The 24,812-nt window shown below is 36.7% G+C and overlaps 1 protein-coding gene across 1 annotated transcript; it reads right to left on the minus strand.

The window, feature by feature from the left end:
• Positions 1–821: 821 nt before the first annotated feature.
• RWDD1 (RWD domain containing 1) lies at positions 822–24,661 on the minus strand. Its single transcript, XM_039467754.2, has 7 exons — positions 24,402–24,661; positions 15,372–15,437; positions 9,750–9,880; positions 5,649–5,792; positions 3,876–4,008; positions 3,318–3,380; positions 822–1,117 (listed from the first exon to the last, which is right to left on the minus strand). Exons 1-7 carry the CDS (start codon positions 24,472–24,474, stop codon positions 996–998), a joined length of 732 nt encoding a protein of 243 aa, XP_039323688.1. The 5' UTR covers positions 24,475–24,661; the 3' UTR covers positions 822–995.
• Between the last annotated feature and the right edge of the window lie 151 nt (positions 24,662–24,812).

Genomic DNA, 24,812 nt, shown 5'->3' on the forward strand with positions numbered 1-24,812 from the left:
TGGAAACAGCCTGGGGCCCTCACCAGATGCAGATGCCCAATCTATGTGCATGGATGTTAATGTGTTTCTCTTGTAGACAATGTACGACCTCAAAATTCAAACTCCTTCAGACTGCTTAATTAGAGAAGAGGTGAAGAATATTTTCTTCACCTCTTCTCTAATTCCAAAATATACAGACTTCATGACTACAGGATAGTGGTTCTTAAGCCAGATTGTGCATCAGAATGATCTTAGAACCAGTATGAGATTTTGCTTTTTTAAAAATTCAGATTGGGAATCAGTGATCATAAACCTAACCTGAGAGGGGCATCGGAATGCATACGTTTTAGGAACTCCACAAATGATTCTAATTTAAATACTGTAAGACCGCCTTCCAGTCTTTATCATACCTTCCAGCCATCCAGAATTGTAAGTCAAATAAACCGTTTTCTTTATAAATTATCCAGCCTCAGATATTCCTTTACAGCAATACAAAATGGACTAAAACAAAGACTAAAGTTCATTTTATTCCTGATCAGAATATGGCCCCCTGGTTTTGTTAAGATTTAAATTTAGTGTGCCTGGAGGCTAGAATCTAGATGTTTTAACGTGCTAGTCACCTCAGTCTTCTCACACTTCCTATAAAAGACAACACCTGAAATCCAAAAATAGCCAAAGTCTCCACAGGAGAAATTCCAAGTTATTCCATTTCCTGTATATAAACTCACTCATGTGCACAGCAGCAGCCTAACTTCAAGTCTTGGTGTTATAGGCAGGATCTCTCAAATACGAGGTGATTTTAAATACATAACCTTGTGCTCACCAGTAAGAAGCCTTGAACATTTTATATTTCAAATTTTAAGGTCAGTTTATTAAGTTCAATGATGAAAGCTATCAGAAGAATATTCTCCTGAAAATAATTTTTTCCTAGAAAAAAAGAAAGGAAAATCAAAACCCTCTGAGCATAGCCACAGATGCTGTGGCAGTCAAGCCTCTCTGCAGATGGGGACAGTCCATTAATCAGCTGAGTCACTCTCTGGGTCAGCAGGATTGTAGTCTGGATCATCTTCATCATCCTCTAGCTCCAAGTCGTCCATTTCTTGGAACAAAGACTCATCTACCTCCACATTGTTTCCGGCTGCAAAAGGAAAAAAAAAAAATCCATCTTTAGTTTTATACTCAAAAATAAAAGATACAACTCATTGCCATACCAAACAGAAATCTCCAAATCTGCATGTGAGGTAGGAGTGATGAAATCCCAAACTACTATTATTATTAGTACATATCGTATCAACAGTGATTTGTATTGGTCAGTAGAGACTCTGAAATTTTATAAGCAACTTCATGTTTCCAGTTCATAGTCTAAAAATCCAGGTATTAAAAAAAGCTTACTAGAATTACTTATAATGTAGTATGCTGTCAGTTGAAGACAACAATGATATGTTCTCCTGGTTACAGAAAATTGGTTATCATTGACCACAGGACTGGTATGAGGAGTTATCTCTTCCAGTAGTAGCAGATAAATTGTTAAAGCTCAGCCATACTTGTTAATTAATGGATTTGACTTGATCTTCATTAGCACCCTGTTCCCCTTTTAACCAATGGTATGCCTTTAGTTACAATTTCTAAAGCCTACAGGAAATACCCAGGCTCTGCATTAAATATCTTCACTCTTCTTCAGTGTGTCTGAAGTAGATAAAAGTATGATACTAAAGCACTCTTAAATCACCACAAATTGCTCATCTTCCTCCCCTGTCAAACTCTAGTCTGTTGACATTCAATTCAATGAAAATATAAAGAGAATGAGTCCTGTTTCATGCCTATGAGCAATTCAGCAATAAAATGCAATTAAGTCCTGGCCAAAGAATAACCGGCTCTGTCTAGGAGATCTAGCAAAGACATCATGGAGCAAATGAAGTCTGAAATATCTTCATGATAAATTTGAATCTACCAAGAAAAGGAGCCAGGATGAAGCAATTTCAGGTAGAAGTATATGCAAAGGCAGAGAGAAAATGTAAGACCTGAATAATTTTAACTGCAAGATGAAATTCCTGAGAAAAAATATCTGAAATTAATGTAGATGAGGGCCAGACTGAGAAAGACTGTGTAGGTCATTCTCTCCCTCTAAGCAGTGAAAACCATCAAAGGATTTTAAGGAGAGAAATTTTATGATTAAATACGGGTTTTAGAAATACCATCTCACAGGAAGCGACTATAGAATAGGTAATGGCACTAGGAGGAGGAAGAGATTTAGGGAAACAATTTAAGAAGCCACCATAAAGATCTAGGTAAAAATGACAAAACAGTTAAATCAGAAAAGGAAAAGGTATCAAAAACTTTAAAATGTTGACTGTCAGTAAAGGCCTAGCTTAGATTAGAAAGCATTTAGCAGTAAGCTACATCAACACTGCTTCTTAACGTTCTTCAGCAGTTAATCCAGAAAAAGGCTGAAAGGCCAGAAGCTAAAGGATTCCCAACTGCCAAGACAGAAATAACAAAAGGTTAATAAAGTACAGAACTCTAGAATGCTATGAGAGGTGTGACTGAGTATGGAGCCCAGTTTAAGAAAATACATGTAGGTCATTAGCTCCCAAGGGCAGAGAACTGGCCTATACTGTACTCTGCTATATACGCAGTGGCCAGGACAGTGCAATAAATATTTGTAAGTGAATGGATGATGGTCAGATGAAAGAGAAGAAGAGGACAGGTGATAGAAGAAAAGCACAAGGGACTAGATACTCCAAATATAGCAAGAGTCATATGACAGGCTGGTGAGAGGGAATGCTAGGAGTTAAACATCTGAGATTTTTACAAGCTCCACAACAGACCATGGAATAGTTTTCACAGATTTGTGATACTAGAAACTTGAAGAAAAGAGGTCACCTGAGTCACAATAACCTAGTTGACTAGTTGTAAGAGGATAGTGTAATTACTATTGTCTATTTCTTTCTTTGATATAGCTTAAGTTATCAAAAAATTTAAAATATATATTGCTACAGAATTACAACATTCATTTCAAATGTATAAATTGGCCAACCACTAGAATTTATTCTTCAAAATATATTTTTTAACAGCCTTGGGAGGTAAAATGTACAATAAAAAAAGTTCAGTTTGATTTTCATGGTTCAAAACTAAACAGACTGCATTATATACATGTGGAATTCTTTTTTTCTATTTTTTTTTTTTTTTTAAATAGAGACAGGTGCTCACTGTGTTTCCCAGTCTGGGCTCAAACTCCTGGGCTCAAGCAATCCTCCTGCCTTGGTTTTCCAAAGTGCTGGATTACAGGTGTGAGCTACTGTGCCTGTCCTACATGTGGAATTCTAGTATTATCTTACCATCCTCCAAGAACTGGATATCAGATGTGTCAAGATTATGATCTGTTTCAAATAGTTGTTTCCCTAAAAAAAAAAAAATGTTTAATTCAAATGGCATAGTTTTTCTCCATTTTCACTACAACACTTTAAAAAATAAAATCCAAGAAAGCAAGTTTGAAAACCTTTTTCTCTGTGAATTTCAATAAATTTTTGAACCTATACAATAGCTAAGTGGCATGTGAAATGTAACTGCATTAAGATGGAACAAGTGAAAAACCAGTCCTCCTGAGGGTACTAGAAAAACAAATGGGTTTGACTCTACTACTTCTAAGATGTGATGCTGAATGTCCTTCTATTGCAGGATCTAGCAATTATAATACTAATATCAAAGATAAGCCATACAAATTAATGATAAATTATGAGTGGAGAAATATAATCTTATAGATTGTTTTCTCTTTTTTGTCCTAGATGCCTATGTACATTATTTTCTTATAGAAATCTGTCCAAATGATCCTCTTGCTATATAAAAAAATAATACAGGAGGGTTTAGGAAGAACAGGAATGGCAAAGGAATCATACCACTTAATTTATTTTTTCCTGCTTGTTCTTCTTCTTTCATCCTTTTCTTTTTAATTTCCAAGAGTTCTGCATCAAACTTGGCCTTCCAATTTAAGAAATTCTCAATTGTAACTGGAGTGCCATGGAATAATTGCTTAGAAAATTAAAAAAAATAATAATAAGTCACCAATTAATGAAACAGCAGTTTTAACAAATAAATTCTAATGGTATCTTCTAAACAAATAAACACAACCCCTTATAAGAAAAACAGAAAAATTAATGTTTGAAATTTTGAAATATTTAATCTGATTTCTGTCTGCACTGTCTACTCTCATTGGTTTTGGCAACATACTTTGGAGTAGTCCATTTTTTTTCTTATTACAAAATACAAAGATAATATACAATGTATTCACTGTATTTACCACCATAGCTATTCATCGTTAAGAAAAAAGTTGTTACTGTCAAATATAGTTTGGCTGTGTCCCCACCCAAATCTCAACTTGAACTATGTCTCCCAGAATTTCCATGTGTTGTGGGAGGGACCCAGGGGGAGGTAACAGAATAATGGGGGCCTGTCTTTCCTGTGCTATTCTAGTGATAATAAGTGTCACAAGATCTGATGAATTTACCAGGGGTTTCTGCTTTTGCTTCTTCCTTTTTCTCTTGCCACTGCAATGTAAGAAGTGCCTTTCATCTCCCACGATTCTGAGGGCTCCCCAGCCATGTGGAACTGTAAGTCCAATTAAACCTCTTTTTGTTCCCAGTTTTGGGTATGTCTTTTTTTTTTTTTTTTTTTTTTTTTTTTTTTTGAGACGGAGTTTCGCTCTTGTTACCCAGGCTGGAGTGCAATGGCGCGATCTCGGCTCACCGCAACCTCCGCCTCCTGGGTTCAGGCAATTCTCCTGCCTCAGCCTCCTGAGTAGCTGGGATTATAGGCACGCGCCACCATGCCCAGCTAATTTTTTGTATTTTTAGTAGAGACGGGGTTTCACCATGTTGACCAGGTTGGTCTCGATCTCTCGACCTTGTGATCCACCCGCCTCGGCCTCCCAAAGTGCTGGGATTACAGGCTTGAGCCACCGCGCCTGGCCTGGGTATGTCTTTATGAGCAGCATGAAAATGAACTAATACACTGTCAGTACTGATATGTTTTAAATACATATCAATTTCTAATGCTAAATCATTGCTTTATCACTTCATTTCAAAATCTGAGGCTTTCTTTACAATTAGTAACTATTCAATTCACTGTAGTATAGGGGATTTATAATTCTAAACTCTATACTAAGCTTGTCCAACCCATAGCCTGTAGACCACATGCAGCCCAGGACAGCTTTGAACGTGGCCCAACACAAATTCAAAAACTGTCTTAAAAATGAGACTTTTTTGTGTTTTTTTTTTAAAGCTCATCACCTATTGTTAATGTATTTTATGTATGGCCCAAGACAATTCTTCTTCTTCCAATGTGGCCCAGGGAAGCCAAAAAATTGGACACCTCTGCTCCCATATCATAGGTGAAATTATTTATACTTCTTGGTCTTACTTGCATGAGTTTTACTAACATTTACTGATTATCATTTATTACTCAAACTATGCTACCAACCAAATAAGGGACTTCTACAATTTTATTCTTAATAAAACTTGACTAAAATTTACTTTTATTTATTTTTGTGATTTCCAAAAAAAAAAAAAAAAAAAAAACCTGCTATTGATCTATTGATCAAAAAAGCCCTCAAAACCCAACCAAGCAACCAAAACTGATTTAAGAATAAAAGAAAACAAGGCTTGTAAATATACCTTTTCAGCTTCTTCTGCTTCTTTTTCTTTTTGTTTCTTTTCTTCTTCTCTTCTAGTTTTTATCTGATCTACTATTTCATTTAATTTTTCTTGCACAGCTGTCACTAGAGTAAAGATCATCACCATACCAAGATTTTCTTCAGCCTATGTAACAAAAAAAGGTGATGAGTATTACACTCTCAGAAAAATAGAAATCCATACATTTATAATGATTACCAATTCAGTTATACCCTATGTTCATACGGTTCAATGAAAGATCATTTAAGTGAGCATATACATATAAATAATGTTATTTAAAAAGTCATATAAATGTGCCATATCCAATCTGAAACAGATACTGTATTTCAGCAAATTCTATTTAATAATCATATAGGTAAAACTCAGAGAACTGTTTCCTATAGTAATTGGTAACATCCTTTCTCCAGCATGTTTTCAATATTTAGTTCTTTTTGACTATTTTAAGAGCTGTGACAATGAACTGCATTTTGAGGCCAGAGTTATTTTAGAACTGCATTTGAGTTCTAAAATAATATAATAAAGAATGCAGGAAATACTGTAGTTTATCTGTATCAACCTTTTTTTTCTTTAGATTTGAAATAGTTTAAAACCAAATATAAAAGCATCTCAAACTCATAAAAGGAATATAAACTCAAAAGGCTATTAGGAAGTTGGTCATTTGAAGGCAGAAAAAAATAAGATAGGGTTCCAAAAAAGAAGACAAAACTAATATTAAAATTTACTAGCCAGTGTTAGAAGCAGAGATTACTAAGAATTTCTTTGACAGGGCTGCCCTCAGAGTAGGTATTGCAATACCTCTGAGTGGGTATTGCATCTTCTGGGCCCTCTATGAGTACTAGGCTTCAAGCTAGCTCCTATAATCCAACTCACTGGGGCTTTTCTGTGGTGTTTCTATGCTAACCATCCTAAATCTATGATTAAACAAGCGTTTCTCCTGAGTGGCAGACCCATATTAAAACTGATTATTTGGTGGCAGAGACTTGATGTCCTATAGTCATCTCAACACAAAACCATCATCTCCTCAAAACTTATTCCTGGATCATCAGTTTCCATAAATCATACCACCACCTACCCAGCCTGAACATCCCCATCCCATCATAAGCTCCATCACTGCTTCTTAACTATTCTTAAATGTTATATAAGTCTGTCCATCAACACTGTTATAAGCCTAGTCCAAAGCACCATCATTTTCAGATTGGAATACAAGAAACTCCTAACTGTTCTTCTTAAAAGCTATAATCTTAAAACTTAACATCAACTTCCCTTGACTACTCAATACACACACACATACACAAACACACACAAAGAGAGAAAGAGAGAAAGACAGAGAGATAACTAGTCAATTTACAAACTGAAGCACCACAAAACTGATCTAATCCATCTCTTGCTTAAAACCCCTTCATAGCTGCCCAAACCAATCAGGACCAAATCCACATTTTGTGAACAGTTTAGAAGATCCTTGAAATAAGAAAGTAGCCTCTTTAGTTCCACCACTTATCACCACCAACTTCAAATCCTAAATTCAATGAATTTTGTGTGACTAGAAATTCTAGAAGAAATAATCAATCAATTGCTTTTTCTCACCTCAATATCCTTTAACAAGTTTGTTCCTCTGCCCTGAAGTTTTTCTACTCTATTTCCTGGCCGACTCTTCCTACAGCTCTCAGTTCCTCCTGGAAGCTTCTCCAGAACTTTGTCTATGTCAACCCATACAATCTTATCTTTCATAAGTTTGTCATAGCATTTTTCCTACAGAATGATTTCCAATTTGCTAATCCACACTGCTCACCAGAGAATAAAATCTATGAGACCAGGGATTGTGTCTTTCTTGTTCACTCAACCTAATGCTTGACACATTTCAATAACAAAACTTTCATATCCAATAGAAGTAAGTAACTTTTAGAAAGTTTAAGTATGCCAATAGAAAAGCAAAAAAATTAATCATTCACATAGAAACTGTACAACTTGGAAGTCATTCTAGTTCCACATCACTAGTATTTTTTAAATGCAAAGTATAACATTACATTCTATTTTCACCTTGTCATCACTGTATGTCCAAATGAAAACATCTGGTACTAGCAAATGTGGGAAAACAGATACCACAATGACTACAGTGAGATCATAAATTGGCACACCCATTTTGAAGGCCAATTTGGCAGTATGTAAGAAATTCCTAAGTATGCATTCCCTTTAATCCAGCAATCCAACTTCTAGGAAACATGGAACTAGCATACTCATCAGTAATTCATTATTTTCATTTATTCAACAAATATTTGCCTATTATGTTCCAGGCACTAAAAGTACAATGGAGAACCTGCTCTAAAAATTTACAAATAGTGATACATAAGAATGTTGAAATAATTATATATTAATTCTTAATTATATGTTAATTATATATCAGGCAAAAATGAGACAACTATAAGTTGTCTTAAAAAAGATATAAGTAATTACACATACAATGAAATTCTAAACTATTACCAAACATAATGACTCATACATATTTAACTGAAATGAAAAGATGCTCACATGCATTATGTGAAAAAGAGGATTTTATAAAACATTATGCATAAAATGATCTAACTTGTCTGGGAGAGGGGGACTATATATATAAGCATAAGAAAAAAAGTCTGACACTAGATCACACCAAAATGTTAACAATTATACATGGTTGGTACAATTAAGCATAATCTTTATTTTCTTCTTCTCTGTGATTTTTGGTATCTTTTGAGTTTTTGTAATATGAATTTATTATTTTGATATCAGAAAGTTACAACAATTATTTTTTGGGAAACAAAGGACAAATATTCCCTGAACACACTGGAGGCTCACACAGGTGTCAAAGAAATCAAAACAACCTTTTTTTGTACGTTTGAGTACAAATAAAATATTGAACACATGGGCAAATTCATTTAGACTGAATAATTTACATTAAGGTGTGACTGAATACAGCATAACCATCCCTGGTTTTCTGCAATGTTTTAAAAGATGTTCGAAGAGCTGGGCAAAGTGGTTCATGCCTATAATCCCAGCACTTGGGGAGGCCGAGGCAGAAGAATCACTTGAGCCCAGGAGTTCAAGGCTGCATGAGCCATGATCATGTCACTGACCTCCAGCCTGGGTGACAGAGCAAGACCCTCTCTCTCTCAAAAAAAAAAATAAATAAAGTATGTTAGAATTAGCACAATTTCATGCTAGGTAACAAGGTGAATAGGGCCCAGGATCAGCAAAAATCCCTATCTGATATATCTTCTTTATTCCTCATCATACAACAGCTCCAGATATTTTTATAACATCAACACTCCAGGGACCACTGGTCTTTAGAATATGTAAGTTACATCTAAGGTGGAGATATGTTTTCTATCAATTCTTCTTAGAGTAAACAAATAAAGGTAGGACTTCTGACTTTAAGACGGTGCAGTAAGAATTTTATGCCCCTCCCTACTCTCTACTCTGAAGAACCCCATGAAAACTCTCTACCCAAGCTTGAGTATATTTTAGATACCTGCCAAACCCAGATTACAGGTAGCCTATCCCACAATAAAATTAATACAGTAAAAACTTTTTTTAATACCCATTTTTTTCCCCACACAAGCCTCTCCTCACAGGGGTCATAACCCATTATTGTTGTTTGTAAGCTTTGAGAGGAGTAGAGATAGTAGAAAGAAAATCAACCATCAATCCTTTTCCCAGACTGCAGGCAACTAGTATGTAACAAGTCAGAGGGAAAAGGAGTTTTAAGTTTCATATAAAGTTGAAAATTGTAGCTACATATGGGACTAGAATCCAATCAAAACAGTTTACAATTTAAAGTACCTGTTGGACATTTTATCACTCATGAATGAGCAAAAAAGCTGTGAGTTTACTGACTGAGTTTCAAGCAGGGGCAATGGAACAACTTCTATTACTCAAATTTAAAGAGACAGTAGGAAACAAAAATAAAGATGCTCTGTCATTAAGTATCATGAATTCTGCTTGGTTAATGTACTATTTACACACCTAATAGCATTTTCTAACTTGAAATTAATATATAACATTTAAGGCCAATAAATGCTGCTACAAAACATAGAATTATTATTTCCTTACCTGTAATGCTAGTAATTTTAAAATGTCTGAGATATCATTATCTTCTAGATTTTCCTGAGAGAATATTTCATAAAGGGGCGCTTCATCTGGGTATTTTTCACTGTATGTAAACTTGAGGGTAGTCTGGACAGCTAAGACACAAGATAAGAGTTTGATGTGAATATCTTAAAAGTATAGAGGTAGATATCTTTGTTGAATCAGTAAAAAGTAGCACAACAGATTTTCCTACAAAGAAAACAGGTTATTAAGAGACCAGATGGATAATCACTAAACAACATAAACCACAAAGAGATAAGTGAAACAAATCATGGAATATCAAAACTCACACTTACACATGAAGTACATTTACCACTTCTTGGTATTTTACCATACTGCATGTCTGAGAAAGGGGATGAATAAATGCCACTTTTTAAAAACCTTTCCTAAGATAAACAAAAGGCACTGAATACAATGCATTTTTAAAAAGTACTACCACAGGCTCATTTTTAACCTCTACCAGAGCCAGCTCCTACCTGCAGAAGATCTGGCTGTAGCCCTGGAATCTATATTCAAATCCACACAATGCCAGCAGGGCTAATTAGTACCTGAATGGCACCATTTTGACCTCAACAGTTTAAAAGGTTATATGGGAAACTTTTAAATTAATTCATCTATATATTCTCACTCACTCTTTTAGTCTGTGTCAATTTACGGATCTCACACTTGTACACAAGTAAAACTCTTATGGGTATGTCAGTGCAAGGTGCCTCTCTGCAGCCCAGACCACTCTCAATTCAACCAAGGAGTCTACAACTAAGCAGTAGTGCTAAACATTTTGTTAAGACTTTTTATTACTTGCAATGATCTTTTTCCCAGAATGCCATCTTTTGTGTAACTCGCATTTTATATTATTAAAATCTACTGATTTTGGTACAAATTTATACTGCTCTTCATGGATAAGAAAAAAAAAGCACCTTAAAATTTCCAGGTTTGACATTTTGTTTTATTTTTCATGTTATGATATTAACAAGGAATTTTATGAACCAAAAATTGCAAAACATTAAGTATTAGAGGTAAGAAACAGTATACTTCTATTCATTCCTTTCTTTTATTAGCACATTTTTAGTTTTATTGCTGGAACAACACATTTTAATTTTTAAATTTTATTTTTTATTTTTATTTCATCTCCAGCTTTCTTGAGGTATACCTGACAATTAAAAATTGTATATATTTAAAGTGTACTATGTGACATTTTTATATACATATATATTGTGAAATAATTACCAGAACCAAGCTAATTAACATCACCTCACATCATTATGATATGTGTGTGGTGAGAACACTTAAGATCACCTCTTAAGAAATTTCAAGTATGCCATACAGTATTATTTACAATTAATTATAGTCACTACATTGCACATTAAATCCCCAAATTTATTCATCTTGCATAACTGAACGTTTGTATACTTTGGCCAACATTTCACCATTCCTCCTACCTCCCAGACTTTAAACAATCAATGCATTAAAGAAGAACTTAAAGGGAATTTTTAAAGTATCTTGAGACAAAGGAAATTGAGGAACACGGCCAGGCGCTGGAGTTCACGCCAGTAATCTCAGTACTTTGGACAGCTAAGGTAGAAGGATCACTTAAGTCATAAGTTCAAGACCAGCCTGAGCAACAGAGTGAGACCCTGTCTCTACAAAAAATTTAAAAATTGAGCTGGGTGTGGTGGCATGTGCCTGTAGTCCTTGCTACTTGAGAGGCTGAGGTGTGAGAATCTCTTGAGCCCAGGTGCTGGAAGCTGCAGTGAGCTAAGATAGCACCATGGCACTCTAGCCTGGGCAACAGAGTAAGACCCTTGTCTCTAAAAAATATTTTAAATTTCAAAAATTTTTTTAGAAAGAGAAAATGGAAACACATCATACCAAAACTTATGGGTTGAAGCAAAAGCTGTTCTAAGAGAAAAGTTAGTAGCAGTAAATGCCTACGTCAAATAAGAATAAAGATCCCAAAAAAACAATTTAACATGTCCCTCAAGGAACTAGAAAGAGAAAATACAGGGCAAAATCAGCACAAAAAAAAATAATAAAGATCAGAACAGAAATATATGAAATAGATTAGAAAAACAATAGAAAATATCTAACAAAACCGTTAGACTAGAAAAAATGGAGAAGACTAAAATAAATAAAATCATACATGAAAGAAGATATTTTAAAACTGATATCAGGGACGACGAGATATTGGTTATAGGACAAAAAGTTTCAGACAGGATGAATAAATTCAGATCTTCTGTAGTGCATGATTACTACAGCTAACAATAATGTATTGTATACTTAAAAATTGCCAAGAGATTAGATATTAAATGTTCTCACCAAAAAATTAAAAAGTAAATTTAAAAAATAAATTTTGCTGTTGTGGCAAATTAGTTTTTTCCTCTTTTCTATCAATAGAGTTTTATACTTGATTAGTTTCATGTGCATTATATCCTGAGAATATTCTTTAACACTTAGTGTAAAGAGTTACAAATTGATTTTCACCATGCAGGTATATTAAAGTGCATTTAACCATTTTAAAAAAACTAAGGTTTCTTAAAAAATAACATTTACTGATTCTACTACAAGTAAAAGACATTCAGTAAAAAAGACATTCAGTAGTAAAAATTTAGAAATAAAGTAAGGGAAAAATCGAATAACAAATAATCCCATTACCAGGAAGGGATCACTATTTCCATTTTGGTATATTTTAAGTATCTTAAAAATATTTCAAGCTGGGCACGGTGGCTCACATCTGTAATCCCAGCTCTTTGGCTGAGGTGGGCAGATCATGAGGTCAGGAGATCAAGACCATCCTGGCTAACACAGTGAAACACTGTCTCTACTAAAAATATAAAAAAATTAGCCAAGCGCGCCCAGCTACTTGGGAAGCTGAGGCAGGAGAATCGCTTGAACCCGGGAGGCGGAGGTTGCAGTGAGCTGAGAATGTGCCATTGCACTCCAGTCTGGGCAACAGAGCGAGACTCCATTTAAAAAAAAAAAATTCAAAAAACTACATTATTTTTATCTGCATATACTTACATTTTAGGCAAAATTTTATCTATAGATGGATAAAATTTTGCTTAAAATATACATTTTCACATATAAATATAAAATCTCAGAAATAACATGAGAATCCTTTGAAGTCTTTAAATATTCAGTGCAAGCATATTTCTACTTTAAAAGTAAGTCACTGTTTACTACTTAAGATAGAAACAATGATATTATAAACATCCTTGTATGTATTATTTTGTATCACAACACTGTGTTAGGACACCCCATAGAGATGTCATTGTATCAAAGAATATGAACATTTTTAAAGTCTCCTGCTTTAAGATTCCAATAGTTCTCGTGAACATGTGTATTGATTCATATTCCAAACAGCATAATGCTATCTCCCAATCCTAATAATTTGCTGTATATATTAACTTGCATTTTTAATTACCTGTGAGATCGTTTTTTTAATGTGACCTTTAGAAATTGCCCAATTTTCTACTAGTTCATTAAAAAGTAGTTTTTAAGGAAAAAAAGTACAATGCAGGATTTTGTTCTAAAGAAATAATTTTGAAAATATGGAGGATAATGCACAGAGTACAGCTATTTTATAGAGCTATTACTAGCTCCTATTAAAGCTATTATTCAGAATATGGGAGCTCTCACAGGAAATGTTTGTATTTTATTTTTCATTTCAGTATAATCTTAAAGAGAATTATACTTGGATTATTTATCAATGAGCATAACCACACCATTTGGAACCCATAATGGCATTATATGAAGCCCAAATCATGCCACTGGCTTATTTACAAGGTAAAATATTAAATAGTTTGAAGAAGTCAGTACAGGTATAGTATTTATTTCACACTTTAAAGCATTGTAAAAAATTTTTTAGGTATTAATCTGTAAAAGTATATTGGTTATCAATTTGGTAGTAAATGTGGGGAACATTCCCATGTGAGACCCCCAAAAGGCGTGAGTCTCACTATACGGTGAGTTTGATCCCAAACACAGTTTCCTGCTGGAGGCAGTTGAGCTATCGGGGAAAAAGGATCTGAAAGATGAATGATCAGTTTCTAATATCAACCACAATATCATTTGGGCCTAAAACTATGCGGTGCTGCTAGACCGAGTGACTCCCTACCAGCAACCAGTTTCTGCTTTTAACTTTTTTATGACTCTTTTTTAAAGAATAAGCTTTAACCTTTTCTTTACCTGCCTGACTGCCTTGTACCCTAGATAACGGTTTAACTGTCGGGATATTTGCAAAGCAAATGCCACCATAAGGGCTGGCTTTGATTCCTGACTCAGAGACTCCTGAATGGGGGAGTTGAGATAAGTTGAGTCAGGAGCAGACAAAGGAGAATCCGTTAAAAGATATTCTGATGAGGAAAACCAGAAAACCTTTTCACATCTCAGTTCTAAAACAAGATCAAACCAGAAATACCTGCAGCCGTGAGGAATAATGTCTGGATATAAACAAGCTTTGTGATCACAGGAAATTCTGTTACCTTTTACAACCACTGATTGCATATCTGACTTCTCTATTATAGATTTGCATTTCCTCTTGCAATGACGTAAACCAGAGCAAAGAAAGTGTATTTATTCCTGGCCTTTGAAAAATAAAATTTGCTGTTTAGGCACGGCCTATTCAGCCCTCCAGATGCCTCGCTTTCTCTCTCTGTCTTTATTATTTCTCCAAGTGCACGCTCTCTTCCAGGTATTGGGACCCTCTTGCAGGTCGAGAGACCCCCGGCAGACATGCCTACCCGTCCCGGACTGTCCCCGACATCTGGCGACCATGAAGGTCGCAGACAAGTAAATACATGTATTCAGTATCCTTTTAATTCAGATTTCAATAATGTGTGAATACACACCTCATTTTCAAGTATACTACACAGATTTGGAGTTATCAAGTAATACCATAAAAGTTGGCTATTAATAACTGCTCCTGGCAAAATTTTGGTTAACTAGCTTCAAAGGGGAAAAAAAATGTGCTAGGTTGTTAGCTCTAATTTACATAACCTTTTCATCAAATTACCATGTCAACTAATGTGACTAAAAATAGAAATAAACTTCAGATGACATGCCTTCAAATATCTTGAAATTTAATTTATTTAATTTTAATTATCTGGTTTTATAGCTACATTATTTCAAAAGAAAGAGACAACATGCAGATAGATGTATATCCAGCTCTATTTATAACAGCAAATGTCCAATAAACAATCTAAATGTTCAAAGAGAAAAACAGCCATGAAAAAAGAACAGTCACTTAAAGGAACCACAAAACCACTGAAGTATGTTTGCAAGCAAAGTATTGCTTTGAACAAAACAAAAATCTCCTACCTTTTCTACATTTGCTGTATTATTAATATTACCATTTCACTTTTAAAAACTAAGCTTATTGTGCCAGACTATATTTCATTAATTTCCTTTCTATTTCCCTAGGAGTCATGTTCACACAGTAAATTCTGACTAGAAACATACAACATTCATAGTAGATTCATAATAGCCCCTTACGACCTCAATACTGGCAATATCAAGCATAATGGCTACAGAATAAGAGAAATTCCTGAGAAGCTTAGAAAAACCACAAGTATTTTTCATGAGACTTACTTTCATCATTTTCTCCAGCCTCAGATGTCACAGTAATGGTGAAGCTGGGTGGACTTTCTGATAATACTGCAAGAAAATACAGACAGAAGTTACTGAAATGCTTTCTAAGGCAGATGCTTTTTCCTTATTAGCAAATTATCAGTACCCAGCCCTGGAAACTGGTCCCTAAGCTATGTCTCCATTTCCACAAATACAGACTGGACAGAACATTGAAATGATAAAATTATCATCAACTTTCTATTTAAATGGAGGGTTGTCTTTAATCTGAAAAGAAATGCCTATGGTAGGTAATACTTTTGGAGTTTTACCAAGTCAACTGAAATCATTAGGTAGTCTACCTTTTATTTCAAAATCTCCACCTACACATGGAAAATTACGTTCTTAAAAAATCCCAACATAATGGCAAAGAGTTTCATATTTCCCACCTGAAACTACCCACTGATATTCATGTTTCACTGATTTTTATACTTATATATTGTGAGATATAACTCAGAATCTCCATGACAAACAGTAACAGTGATTTGTTAAAGTTTGTGTCTTCTTGCTGTCCTTCTCTACCATATCATCTCAAACCAAACTATTATTTCACAAATGCTTACTAAGCCTCTACCCTCTTTCACAGAATTTAAAATGAATTAGCTATGAATCTAAACATACTGAGCAAGACACATAAATCAACATTTATATAAATAACAAAGACTTGTATGTCATTTTATAGCCTATTGTCTATCTAATGCTAATTTCTGTTTATTATCTATTCCCCAGAAGAACACTGTAACAACTCTATGAGAGCTCCTAGATCAGTATCTGGCAGTATCTAGAAAATTAATATTGCCCCAATAAAAGAAGAACTAAATGAATAAAACGAAAGCAGGAAAAGCAGTAACAAAGAAAACATGTATTCAGAACCATTTGGAAAGAAAACAAAGAACTTAAAGCCACCAGGGATGGCTGCTAAGCCTATGAGAAAAGCCTAAGCCTCACTCCCTGTCCAGGAAGCACTGGTACCTGTCCAAGTTGGCAGCAGCTATGCAGACTTTTTCAGAAATGAAAGAGCAATGGATCACTGAAGAAGTAATCATGGAAACGATTCAACTTTTCCTACCTGGGAACTTTCTAAAGCCATCATAAATATATATTATAACAGTATTTTCTGGCTGGGCACAGTGGCTCATGCCTGTAATCCCAACACAGGGTAACAGGCCTCCTTTGGGAGGCCAAGGCAGGTGGATCATTTGAAGCCAGGAGTTTAAGACCAGCCTGGCCAACATGGTGATAACTCACCTCTACTAAAAACACAAAAATTAGCCAGGCATGGTGGCATATGCCTGTAATCTCAGCTACTCCAGAGGCTGAGGCACAAGAATCGCTTAAACCTGGGAGACAGAGGTTGCAGTGAGCCGAGATTCTGCCATTGCACTCCAGCCTGTGTGACAGAGCAAGACTCTTTCTCAAAACAAAAAACAAAAAAACAAATAAACAAATATTTTCAAGACAGATGTCTTCATTTTAATTGAAATTAAGGTACTTTAAGAAATGATGAACACCTGTGATTACCAGAAAAGTGTTAGATAAAAGATTCAATAGAGTCATATTTTAATAGGTCTTGGGTAGTCCAGTCCATGCTGAAAAAACTTTCAGCTCACTGAAAGGTTATTATAATAGAGCCATAATATGGTTGGCCTTGTCTACATTTTAATAAATATATGTAAAATATAGTTGATGTATTTCATTCTTATTTCCTTTCATGATCAACTTTGACATTTACGAGTCATGAAATGTAAACACTGCAACGATAGAAAGAAGGGATCAGCACAATGACATTCCAATGTATTACCACTTTCTGTTTTTTTGAGACAAAATCTCACTCTGTCACCAAGCTGGAGTGCAGTGGCATGATCTCAGCTCACTGCAACCTCTGCCTCCTGGGTTCACGTGATTCTCCTGCCTCAGCCTCTGGAGTAGCTGGGACTACAGGTGCATGCCACCACACCCAGCTAATTTTTGTATTTTAGTAGAGATGTGGTTTTACCACATTGGCCAGGATGGTCTCGATCTCTTGACCTCATGATCTGCCTGCCTCAGCCTCCCAAAGTGCCAGGATTACAGGCATGAGCCACCACGCCCAGCCTCTTATTACCACTTTCTAGGACTCTATTAGGCTATCGGTCAGGGGTAACCAATATTCAGTTACAACAGGTAACATTTATTGAGCATCACTTTGTGCTTGTGCTATGCTATGCATTTACATGAAAATCCTGCACTTCTGGCACAAGACCATGATTTATACTATTACTATATTCACTAAATTTTCAACGCCATCCAGTATGAGACATACTTTGTATACCACTAAGAAAGAAAAATAAGCTGCCAACTAAACCTACATGTAACTGATTATAAGACAAGTTCATATTTCAGAGATGTTAAATGTAAAATGTCTCCGAAATAATTAAATATACTATCGCCCCAATTTTACAGATGTGGAAAGTGAGATACAAAGTTTTTCAATAACTTGTCCAAGGTTATCAGCCAGTAACTGAACAAACAGAATAAATGAAATACAGTATCATTTAAAAAGAAAAACATATTTTCAGCTGAGAAATTCCAAGGAAGTCATTTGAGCTAGGCTGTGAATCATGGGTAGCATATTGGCAAGTAGAGATGGAGAAAGAAATGTATTTGAGAGAGTACCATGGAAGCAAGATTATAATGGTATGAAAGCTAAAGATATATATAGGGAATAAGAAATCATTCCGTTTGCTGAACCTATACGTGAGTGAAGAAAACTAGGTGAAAATACAGTTGAGAGTTTAGCTGTGCACAATCTTTTTGTTAGCAATAATATGATCAGAACTGTTCTCAAAACATAGGAAGACGAATCTAACAACAGTTTATAAAACGAAAGGAGAGAAATGACCATAGGCAGTATGAAACTAAGTCACTATTGCAATAATCCAGGCAAAGGTAATGAGGTCCTGAACTAGGACGGCAGCAATGGGAATAGCAGAAAACAGTGGTGGTGATATTTTGAGTTCGCAGACTGCAGGCTGAGAATGTAATGCCACTAACAAAAATGAGTAATAACAAAAAAATAGGACGTAATATACTTTAAGGACAGTTTAAGACTTTCAGTTAGAAGTGTTGAACATGCAATCAGAAATGGGTGAATGGTGCTAAAGAGAGCTGGACTTTAATTCAATTTGGGGTCACCTACACAGAAGTGATAGCTAAAGCCATTAGACTAAATGAAATCATCAGAAATGTAATACAGAGAAATAAAAGCCAACATAAGCTTTGTAAAGAATTCTCAATTTGGAGAACTAAGAGGAAGTAATAAAAAACTCAAGAGATAACAGTGTTATGAAAAATCAAGGGAATTGAGTTTCAAGAACAGGTGAAGAATAATTCTCCTCATTCTACCTCATCCCGCCCACTGTCTCTTGTCACAGTTTCCTAGCAAGCAGATTTTATCACATTGTTACATGCTTACAGCAGCAGTTCCCTATCTATATACAGTGTGTTGGAATGAGTTGTGAGAAAGGGGTAGAATCACAGCCAACACACTAAATAACATGTGTAACTCGAAGTCTATTTTATTTGTGAAGCCACTCCATCTATTAGAAACTGAGTCTGATGTGGCAATATCTACAATATGCACTGTATGGTCCGTGTGGGAATAAAATGGGCAATGAACTATTGCACCATCAGATCACATCTAAATCCCTGACAAGGCCTTCTGTGATGTGGTCCCAGCTTATTGGTTAAGTCTCATTTTCCATGACTCTCACTTCTCACTCTACGTTTTAGCAATACCCAAACCAATTGTCCTCTGAACACATTCTGATCCCTTAGAGTACTACTTCTGTATATGTGGGTCCCGGGCTGGAATACCTTTTCCCTAGCCTCATCTACTTGTTGTCATTACTCCTAAATTCTCCAAAACAACTCAGACCATCCCCTTTTCCTAAGTTTATCTGATGTCTGTTTCCCCAAGCTGAGCTCCTAAAAAGTTACATATAATAACTACTTGGTAAATAAGGAAACCAAAAGATATAGGAATGTTAGCAAGAGTATCAGTGATATGCCAGACCTGGGGAGCCAGATAGAACAGGGAGGCAAGATGGACCAGAAGGAAACTGATGAACTATCAATCCATGAGAAATCATGAAACACATGTTCAGTAAATGCGTGGGAACAAAAGTACTATAGGGCTACAAAGATTATGGAAAGGAGTAATTTTCAGTGGCCAAAATGTTAGCGCTGGCATTTTCAAGGTGTGACTATGCCCATGTACAGCTAAAAGAAAGTGGAAATCAAAATCATTAAAGAGATAAGAAATTATGAAGCCGTATTAGTGGAAAAATTAATAACTAAGATGGTATTTCTAGTAAAGAGTATCATATGTTTGTTTTACAATTATAAGGTATAAAGTATTTTCACTTACATTATTTCCAATTAAACAGATACAGAGACTAAGGCTTGGAGAGGCTAAGTGATTTGTCCAAGGACACTACATAAAGTTGCCACTACAGAGAAAAAAAATGTGAAGCAAGTAAAACAAAGAAAAAAGATATTGGGAAGTACTGCTAAAAGTCCCCCAACATCCACTCTCTCCTTATTTAAGTCATGCCATTTTTAACTGAGCATAATGACTACCCAGAATGAAGACATTTCCTGGTTTCATTTCCAGCTAGCCCTTACAAAATGACTAAGTTCTCACTAAAAAGATGGAAGTAGATGTGACCTTTGACAGTTTCCAAGAAATTTCCATAAGAAACTGCCATTTTTTACTTCTCTGTTGCTCTTCATCCCTTTATTTATCATACTTCCTGGAGAGGGAATGCTACCACCTTGACCCCAAGTGTGAGACTACACCTTAGGGATGACAGAGAGCTACGTTAGAAGATGGGTCCCTGAGAAATTCTTGAAATAGAGCTGCCACACTCTGTTTTATGTGCAAGGGCAAAATAAGTTTTTACCTTTTAAAAAACCAGTATTATTGGGGATTTTCTGTCACAGCTGAAACTAATCCTATTAAAATAAATATTTTTAAAAAACAGAAAAAGGAATAATATTTCAAAGTTGGACAGTAACTAAAATATGGATGGGAAAGTTACTTAATTGGATTTGCAAAAATAGATAATTCCTGAGTTCTGATAAAGGACTAATCTATTTCCATGCATTACTGTGAGTTAGGGTAAGTGGAAGAAAGATTAATCTTCACTAAAGATGCCAGACTTCCACACCTGTAAGTAAATCAAAATACTTTTGAGGGCCAGGTATGGTGACTCACACTCGTAATCCTAGCACTCTGGGAGGCCAAAGCCAGTGGATCGCTTGAGACCAAGAGTTCAAGACCAGCCTTGGCAACACAGCGAGACTCCAGGCTCTACTAAAAATACAAAAATTAGCCAAGCATGGTGGCACATACCTGTAATCCCAACTCCTTGGGAGACTGAGGCAGGAGAATCCCTTGAACCTGCGAGGTGGTGGTTGCAGTGACCCAAGATCATGCCAGTGCACTCTGGCCTGGGCAACAGAGGGAGACTCTCTCAAAAACATTTTTTTTGAGAAAAAGAGTAAAGCTGGGCCAGGTGCAGTGGCTCATGCCTATAATCCCAGCACTTTGGGAGGTAGAGCCAGGAGATTTGTTTGAGGCCAAGAGTTCAAGACTAGCCTGGGCAATGGAGCAAGACCTCTATTATTAAAAAGTGAAAAAATTAGCCAGGCACAGTACTGCAAGCCTGTAATTCCAGCTACTCTGGAGGCTGAGGTGGGAGGATCACTTGAGTCCAGAGGTTCATGGCTCCAGTGAAGTGACTGGGCACTGCACTCCAGCCTGGGTGACAGAGTGAGACCTTGTCTTAAAAAAGGAAAGAAAGAAAGTAGGAGGGTGAGGAAGGAAGGGAGGGAAGGAGGGAGGGAAGGGAGAGAGGGAGGGAGGGAGTAAAAGAGGGAAGGAGGGAGGGAGGGAAGAGAGAAAGAGAGAGAAGAAAGAAAGAAGGAAAGAAGAAAGAAAGAAAGAAAAAGAAAGAAAGAAAGAAGGAAATGTTGGCCATAGAAGAAGGGCAGGAGAGACATTAGGGGACAGATGGTGGTGAAACTGACAGAATTAAAGTTTTGTCAAAAACAGGGATAATAGAATTAGCAGCTAAAAGGTACATTATGAGATACGCAAATTACCTTTAATTTCCACAAAAAACCAGAGACCCCGTATTAAAATAAGTATCTCTGGTTGCTAGGGAGCATCTGACCTTTCAAAAAGTATGTCTTAGAACAAACTGCTTTTACAAGATGACTTCTTACATATCTCAAGACACAATTTTAACTGTCAAGTGTGAACGGCTACTGCTTAGAGGTACTGACAAAGAAATACAGGATTATGTACTCCTCTTTGTAAGGCAAACAGAATTAAGGAAACTTGGCTTTTGGTTAACCTGATGCCAACAAATTTGTTCCAATAAAATTCCCCACAGCCAGAGATTTCAATACATAAATTGAAATAACCAAATTCTACTACCTTAGCAGGACCTTGTCAAGTGAAGCACTACTGAAGGAGAATGTGGTATCAGGAGAGTCCATTTATATTTTGGAAGACTAGTTGTTAGGAGGGTTGGATCAATGTGCAATCAAGCTACAGAATAGGCAAAAAGAAGAAATTGTATTATGATTTGTTATAATTCACAACAAATGCAACACTGGACCAAAAGTTCTTTGCAAATACTCAAGCAATTAATTCTGAGGTTAGCCTAAATCTATGTGCCTAGGTCTATGGGCTAGACTGTGCCTCTTCAGCATCCACATGGGGTCACATGTACTTAACAAATGCTTCTTTGTCAAGCACTCACTCATCCATCAAAAAAAGTATATCTACTTCCTTCATTAGTAGCATTGAGCATTTACCCAATTCAATAATTAAATGTGATTCAAAATGAAGTTATTAACTCCCATTTAGTGTTCCTTGGCCAACTGACACAAGCAAGATCTCTTTCTTAAACCTGGCATGAGAATACAAAAGTATGGGATCATAAATACAAACGAAGGCTATAAAACAGCAAATCTTGCAAATCCCCAAGATTTTAAAAGATCAAACATGGAAACATTTTATCCCAAAGTCCTCTGTCTTTTCCCCAAGAGGTTTCATAAAGAACATGATCACTAGTAAGGCAAAGTTCCCTAAGAACTATAAATAAAGACATCTCATTTTATTTATTGCAAAGCTTGTAGAAATGTTGACAGGAGTTAGAGACAGATGGCTCAACTGATAGTGCAGAATATCTGAATGCATCAAAAGATTTATAAACTGTCTTTCATTACCATGGCTCAGAATCCTCAAGCACTTGGGCATCTGATAAGAATTTCACATAGCGAACTATACCAAAGCTGTCAGAGCCTAGTACAATTTGAAATACCCACAAGATTGTTTCAGGGTTAAAAAAAAAGATACCAGCTTTACATATGCTTATATGCATAGGATTTAGTGAGGGATAGCTTATGTACAAAGAAAGGAAAAGAATAGCACATCCTATGCTTTCTTGACTCTGCCTACAGTTTTCACACCGATTATATTTCTAAAGTACTAGAAATGACCAAACATGATTAAGAATATATCCAACAACTGACCCTATATTCTATTTTAGACATAGACATATAAGCAAGGATAGAGAAGGGAGCCAGACTCCATACACACTCACCCAGTTAATGACACTCTCAAACCCCTCTTCACTCATCCCCTTAACATCCTCACAGCACAGATGTACTGCTGGTGAGAGAGAACATGAACAGGACTGGAGCTATACAGGGATAGCTGAGAGACATCTGCCTGTTGGCAAAGCAAAATAAAATTTGCTACCATTGCAAGTAGTGGTCAAAAGGTGGAGCCAAGAAAACTAAACTAAACAATGAAAGGGAGAGGGGTTGGAGTTTATGAGTTAAAGTATCATACCTTACACTATAAATTCTGACTATCAGTGATAGACAACACTCAAAGGAAGGAATGGGGAATGTAAATACATGCACCTAAGTTCTACTCACTCATATTGGCTTTATGAAAATCTTCTCAAATCTCAAATGAGCCATACTGATATGGTTATGTAGCAAGTTTATAATCATCCGAAGCATGGCTTGCTTAATAGAGAAACCTCTCCCTTTAAATTATACCTAATGAACTTCTCATTTAATATTTTACATTAGCCTAACCTATCAAGTAATCTGCTTCCCCCAATTTCAGCTGGAGCTGAATCCCAAGTCCCATAAGTCTGGAAGGTGAAAGAACAGGCAAGCATTCCGGACGTAACTCTTAGTACCAGCCAGCCCTGCGGCTAACTCGCTGGCGGACCGTCCAGAGCAAGCCACTTAGCTTTCCTGAGCCCCTATGACCTTGGCTTGTAGCAGGAGCCCCAGGCTAGATGATGTCTAATCTCCCTTCCAATCTAACAACCTATGAATTTACAGCGGAAAGGAAATTTGGGCCACATTATCCATTAGGCATTCTGCTGCATGCCAGATTTTTTTTTTTTTTTTTTTTACATAAGAAAAGAAACTCGACAGACTTCAGGGACTACGCTACTCTAAAAACAGAATTGAGTAACTGAGAACAGCATTCTGAATCCCATAAAACAATATCGTACGAAAACAGTTTCTAGCTCAGTAAGAGTGAAAATCTGAAAACTAACATCCTTGAGGCTCTGCAAAAAACAATCTCAGTTGGAGTATCTCTTCTCTTAATGTATTATAGGTCTCGGGTTGCTGTAGGTTACACAGAAACCAAAGTAATCCTGACTCAATTTCCAGGCCTGACACCCTCCAGCATCACTCTGACTTTTGGATTTCCGGGAACAAGCAGAGAAGGGGGAAAAAGTCGCTGGGTTACTGGTAAGTGACTGAAGAACTTCAGAAGAGTCGGCAAGGTGGCCGCGCGGCCTCGCGGTCCCTTTTTCCACCCCAGCCCAGGAGGCCCAGAGCTGGGGCAGCGCCTGCCCGTCCCACTCCTCCTCAGGGCGGCTGCGGGCTTGCGGCCGCGGAAGTCACCTGTGAAGGAGTCAGGGTAGATGGACTCCAGAGCCTCCAGCTCGTTGCGCTGCTCCTCGCCGTAATCTGTCATCGCGGCCCTTGCTCTTGCCCATGGATTGCCCAGACACCTAGGCGGCGCGCAGCTGCCGCGACAGCTGCCGCGCTGGGAGAGCAGGCTGCAGCCAGGCGGGCGCAGGCGCAGAGTCCTGGCTGGAAGGCTCAGGGCCCAAAGCCAGGCCCGGCCTGCTTAGCAACAGCTCCGCGCCGGCCTCCGCCTGCTCCCTACTTCCGCGTTTGACTCATTCTGCCTGGTTAGATGGCCACTGATTTGCTGCCTGTCCCTTACTCGCTCGGGATTTGCTGGGACGGTATGTGCGGTCTGGCATTCGCCAAGGACACCTACAGCCGGCTCCTGGGCTTTGCAGGGCT

The sequence above is a fragment of the Saimiri boliviensis genome, chromosome 4 (genome assembly GCF_048565385.1).
Source record: "Saimiri boliviensis isolate mSaiBol1 chromosome 4, mSaiBol1.pri, whole genome shotgun sequence".
NCBI lineage: Eukaryota > Metazoa > Chordata > Mammalia > Primates > Cebidae > Saimiri > Saimiri boliviensis.

Coding starts and splice junctions, on each gene's coding strand:
- RWDD1 (XM_039467754.2), bottom strand. CDS start 24,474: ATGACAGATTACGGCGAGGAGCAGCGCAACGAGCTGGAGGCTCTGGAG. Junction 15,438..24,401: donor CTACCCTGACTCCTTCACAG/GTGACTTCCGCG, acceptor ATTTTCTTGCAG/TATTATCAGAAAGTCCACCC. Junction 1,118..3,317: donor TATCCAGTTCTTGGAGGATG/GTAAGATAATAC, acceptor TTCCTTTTGCAG/CCGGAAACAATGTGGAGGTA.